Raw genomic sequence first — 5,709 nt, 5'->3', positions numbered from 1 at the left:
CCCCCCCCCCCCCCGCCCGCCCCCGCCCCCGCCGTGACCTTGGCCAGGGTGAGGGTGCCGGGGAAAATCGCCTGGGAGAGAAACCCAGCAAGACATGGGGAGACGGGGACCGCTCGCAGCCTTGTGCTCCAACCGAGGCACCGAGATGTGCTTCCACAGCCCCAAAGTGGCTGAGAGATGCACAGGCCATGGGCAGAGCCAGGGCACCCTGCGGGGAAGGACTGAGCCACCTGGGCCCTGCAGAAATGCCACTGCTGCCTCAGCTTTGGGTTTAAAAATAGCCCTCCCTGAGCAGGGAGTGTAATGTAGACACATCCTCTCCCGTGCGGCACTGCTCCTTCCCTGCCCGACACAATGCGTCCCTCCACGCGGTCCCCTGGAAAACAAGAGCCCCTTCCTGCGTTTCCTGCTCTGCACCGGCCGCCGGGGACCGCGATCACGCCTGGCTCGAGCACGGCGGGCGGCCGGCCCCGCTCCTTGGGGCACATCCTCGTGGCTCCCACGTTACGGGACAAAACAAGGGGGTGCTGGGAAGCGCAGGGGTGCCCCAGGGATGCCGACCCACCGCCACGGCCCCCGGCTCACCTGATGAAGTAGCAGCAGAAGATGAGGCTGAGCACGAAGACAAAGATGCCGGTGCCGAAAATGACCATGTAGATGTTCAGCGGCAGGTCCTGGAACGTGATGGGAGGCATCGTGCAGGGTTTACTGGTATAAATCAGCCCCAGACCGCAGGAGCACCCTTGGCGGGGGAAGAGAAAAGTGTTTAGGATGGAAGAAGGGGAAAAAGAGATGAAGAAGATGTGCTGTGAGAGGGGGCTGACTCCAGAGTTTGCAAAGTGGGCAGAAACCAATGCCAAGACATCACCTCATGGCCTGTGAACCGGAGACCTCCTCAGGAAGAGCCGCAGCCCCTGAGAGCAGCTCAGTGCGGCACAGGCAGCAGACACCACCACGTTTCTGCAGGCACAAAACCCTTCTCCAGCAAACGTACCCCAGGCAGAATCCAGGCGCCTGGGAGAAAAGGAGGCCCCGTGCTTTCATCTCCAGTGAAATACAAGGAGGCTAGAAGGGGATTTAGGGAAGGACAGAGCAAAAAAAGAGCTTGAAAAACAAGAACGGTTGGCATCTGCCATTGCTCCATGGGAGCCAGAAAGAGCAAGTGGCTGGTTCGTGCTGGGAGAAGCGCCGGGGCTGTGCAGGAGCCTGTTCAGCACCACAGTGACTGAATCCCCTTTCCGAGCAAAAATGGGGGCGCCAGCACACACCAGCCCCACGCCGCTGCCTGGGCCGCCGCGTCTCGCTGCGAGTCTGAGACCACGGAGGAGGGCGTCACGCAGAGCCGGTGACAGTGCGGCCACCCCAGGAGGGTCCCACCTAACCGAGGGGGAAAGGCACGGAAATACCAGACCCACTGCAGCTGCCTCCACCGGGACTTAATGCAAAGTCAGGCGCTGGCACTAAATAAGCTCTGCTTTTTATGTCTCAAAATCATGCTGACCCCACAAGAACTGGAGCTTTGATTTCCCATCAGATCTCCGTCAGATGGGACTTTAAAGGAGAGCAGCCCCCGAGCCCCATCTGTGCTCCACGGAGCATCTCCCCCGGCCCCTTCCGCTCAGCATCCTCTGTTCCTGCACTGTGCAATCTCATCAAAAAGCTCCTACAGAAACACTTCTGGATTTAATTACAGCCCACTGAAGTCCTCTGCCTGTTTCTCATGAGAGGATGAAATTTGCTCTCCGCCACGGAGAGCAGAGACAGGAAGAGAGCGAGTGGCAGAAACCTCTGCACAAGCGGCGAGATCCCAGGTGTGGTCTGTCTGGTTTCCTCCCCGCTGCGATGGGGTGAGAAGGCAGCAGCGTGCGCTTGAGCGCGGCCCGGGACATCTGCATAGCAAGGGGAGCCCGAGCAGGACGAGCAGGCGGCACCCCTGGGGCTGATCCTGCCCTGGGACACTCAATTCCCAGATATTCCTGGGTATCTGCTCTCCGGTGCGCTTTGAATTCCTTGTGCCCCAAGGATGCAGTGGCCAAAGCCACCGTGGCCAGGAGTCACTCAGCTCCGGGGACCCTGGTTTGCCGCTGTGCAGCCGGAGCAGGCACCTGATGAGTCTGGACCGAAGGAAATGGGGTTTTCCTGCTGCAGAGGGCAGAGCCACTTGCCGATCTTTGCCCCTTGTAGTCGCCGGAGACAATTCATCAGCCACCTCATCTACAGAGCCAGAAAGGGAGGATTTGTTTGTTGGGTCCTCCTCTCCCAGCCTTCTGCTCTTGAGGCCACCAGGTGCAGGAAGAGACAGTAAGAAAGGTTTTTTTGGTTTGTTTTTTTTTTTTTTTTTTTTTTTTTTTTCCATTTCCCTGCTGGAAATGATTGAAATGATTTGCTCAAAAAAAAAAAAAAAAGTATTATCAGCTCTGAAAAAAACTATTGAGCAACTGAATGAGGTAACGCCGGTGCAGACGGTGGTGGGACACAGGCAGCTGCTGCTGGACAGAGGAAGCCTCGCTCAAAGCTGGTGGCCAGGGAGCGGTGGGCTGCGGTAACAATAACGGGTCACACGTGAAACAATAACGCTCCCTACGGGTATCTCACACCGAGAGCTATTTCAACAATCTGCTGCAAAGCCCCAGCCGTTCCCCTGCGGGCCGTGGTGACAGAAACAGCCCAGACCCGAGTCACAGCCTCCTGAGAGGTGAGGGGAGAGGGGCCCAAATGGCTGCTGGCCATGGCCAGTGCTTGCCCTGTGCGTGCCACAGCTCACCCCCAGCCAGCGAGGGATGACCAGGACCTGCTCAGTGGGCAGCTGCCCAGCCACCCGCAGTGAGATGGAAAAGCCCTTGTCTGGGGATAGCAGGAGGAGAATCAGCTCCGCAGAGAGCAGGGAAAGGCTGGGATGAGCATTCCAGAGGTTTTCCAGAAGCACCTAGGGAGAGCCCTGGGGGAGACAAACCCTGCCAACCCCATGCTAACCTCCCCAGCGCATCCCCCTGCGCTCGGCTTACAGGGCTCAAAACCCAGCGTAGGAACTCCTGAGCATCACACCCAGACACTGCTCCTCTGCACGGGGTTGTCCCTGCCAGTCCCCACGCTCTGCCCGATTGCACCCCATCCGTGGGGCAGAAATCGTATTCCCAGACCCTGCAAGCTGTTTACTGAGCACTGCTCCACGTTAGACACCCGAGTTCCCCAAGAGCCGCATCTACGAGCCACGTGGGTGCCGAGAGAGGGGCAGTCAAACCAGCAGCAGTGGGAGGGAAAAAATTGAGGTGGAACAAGAGATGCCATAACTTGCAGCCCCGTACCAAAGGAAGCAGAGAGGAGCCAGTCGAATGTGTCCTTGCCAGCCGCAACACAGCTGGCAAGGCTAATTTTAGACTCACCAGCTTAGCAAGGCTCATTCCTGTTAAATAGGCTTTCAAGAATTCATGAACTCCAGGCTGCGGTGCCGAAAAGCGAGCGTGGCTCCAGGGAAGTGCCCTTTCCCGGTCGGGGAGCAGCCATCGGTTTGGCTGAGATGAGAAAGTCCTGCCAGGACAAGCCCTCGAGCAGCGGGTCTCAGCCAGGCAATGCGAAAAGCGAGGTCCTCCCCAACCCTGGCCAGCCCCTTCCCCTCCCGCTCCTCCCCACAAGAGCGCATCGGCATGGTGGGCACGTTGGCTGAGCGATGGTTTTGATTAGCACAAACCCCTCCGCCTGACAAAGGCGTCCATATTTTTAGTTCCAGGGGAGCGGATCAAATCTGGTTTTAACCAGCATGAAATGAAGACCTGATGGGCACCAAACCCAAACTGAAAGAACCCATTTCGCCAGCTTAAGTCTATCAGTTTTGTACCCAAAACCAGAATCCCTGGAAGTAGCGTGCTAGGACAATTATTTAGCTGAAAAATGAGAAAAAGCGGGGTCACTGGACATCTGGGGAAGTACCTGCAGACACGCGCCGACCTTCTGGACCCTTCTCACCACAAGAAGGATGCTCAGAAAGGTGGTTTGTCCTGCCAGCGAAGCGTTCTTCCATGCAAAAGCTCCCCTTTGTAAGCAGAAGCAGCAAGGGAACAGTTCGACCCGCCGGGGCTGTGGGTTTCACCTTCCCAAACCTCCACGGCTCCCTGGCAGAGTTGAGCTGGCCTAAACACCCCCGTGGCAGGCGCGGTGAGGACAGGCGGTGCCTCCGGTTGAGTTGGGGTGACCCCAGCCCTGCTCCCCCCCCCCCCCTTCCAAACCCCTACAGCATGACTTCACCACCATGACCCCACAGAACAGCCTGGCCAAGACCTCTGCGAACGCAGACGCTCGTGCTCCAGCGACGCCGCGTGGACGCCCTCTGCACACAGCAGTTTGCAGTATTTCGCCGTATTTCAAGTCAGGGCAGGCACAAGTTTCTGCCCGTGCTGCGCAGGCACGGGGGTTTTTGCTGAGCAGAGCATCTCCCTCACCCCAATTCTTGTTCAATAAAACAAATGGAAAACTCAGCAGGTCATTAAATAAAACCATTCTTTCTACTCCCACACAAAAGCTGTGGGCTTTGCATCAGAAAATCGAACGCAGCTCCCATATAATTTTTGCTGTGATGCTGGAATAGGCTTCCTGCAAAAGTTGCCCCTAAGCCAAGGAGTTCTCCATGGGGGACAACCAGCTCCCCTCCAGATAAAGTCACCTGGCTCGTGCCTGGTGCCTACAAAGTCCCCCGAACTACATCTGAGCAGCAGGAGGGAAAACTGCCATGCAAAAGAGCTGAAATGCCAGGGCAGCACAGGATACGCTCGCTCGCTGTTAAGATCTTTTGAATATACCTATTTAGGTTGAAAATGTGATTTATTTACTGGGTCTCAGGCTTATTTACATCAATGGTCCCAATTCTGCAGAGGTCCTTAGTAGCGCACAGATAAGCAATTTTGCTGGACTCTGCTGATTTAAATATTTGCGAGCTCAGGGCCTAAAGCCAAAAGGTACAAGTCGGGTGCCCACGCTGGCCTCCTCAACCCACGTCCTGGCCTTTGAACAAGGGTGGGCTCTGTTCGTGGTGTTTCCCAAAGCCCGGGCCTTGGGAAGCGGAGGAGAGCCGTGGCTGCTCAGAGCCTCTAAAAGCAAAGTCTCTCTTATTTAGGATGTTTCTTTAACACAGCCGAGTTCGCATTTTCTGCTGCGGAGCATTTACATGGGCCCTGTTTAATGGAAACCCAGGCACTCGCCACCATCCGGGGCCAACCGCCTGCAGGACCGGTGGCTTCTCATCCCCCAAGCTGCACAAGAACACACAGGGTATGTGTTCGAGGAGAGGAAGCCACTGGTTGCATTATATTTAGCTTCAAAGGCTGTAACCCTTTCATAAATTAAAATAACCCAGCCTTTGTTGCTCAGGCAGGGCTTTGATGGTGGAATTCCCAGCGCAGCTTCTCAACTACTTAGTCATAAAAATAAACCACTTCTCATTTAAACCAAAACCCCCTCACATGTGCAAACTCAGTTCCACGTTCCTGAGACTTTCTTACAGCCAACACGAGAGCGAGGAGCCAGGGCCTTGTCTGGGGTCCTTTAAAAATAAGTTTATTCCCCTTCTGCGGACACATGAAAGAGGGTTGGGTTTTTTGTTGGGTTTTTTTTTTTTTCTTTCTCTTTTTTTCCTTGCAGCCGGCACACCAAGCACGGCAAACTCATTTAGGAATCGGCTTTATTCCTGGGAGCCGAGCAGGACTCGCTGCTCTGGAA

At 55.9% G+C, this 5,709-nt stretch overlaps 1 protein-coding gene across 1 annotated transcript in view; it reads right to left on the bottom strand.

Moving 5' to 3' along the window:
- Nucleotides 1-860, bottom strand: part of RNF122 (ring finger protein 122) — a 1,849-nt gene extending 989 nt beyond the window's left edge. The window contains exon 1 of the mRNA XM_035896048.1: nt 586-860. Coding sequence (XP_035751941.1) covers nt 586-695 — 110 coding nt within the window. The 5' untranslated portion in view covers nt 696-860. The remainder of the gene's footprint in view (nt 1-585) is intronic.
- Between the last annotated feature and the right edge of the window lie 4,849 nt (nt 861-5,709).

Source organism: Egretta garzetta, unplaced genomic scaffold (assembly GCF_000687185.1).
Source record: "Egretta garzetta isolate BGI_Z169 unplaced genomic scaffold, ASM68718v1 scaffold296, whole genome shotgun sequence".
NCBI classification, from domain to species: Eukaryota; Metazoa; Chordata; class Aves; order Pelecaniformes; family Ardeidae; genus Egretta; species Egretta garzetta.
The sequence above is the reverse complement of the archived record's forward strand: the minus strand, read 5'-3'. Positions and strand labels throughout refer to the sequence as shown.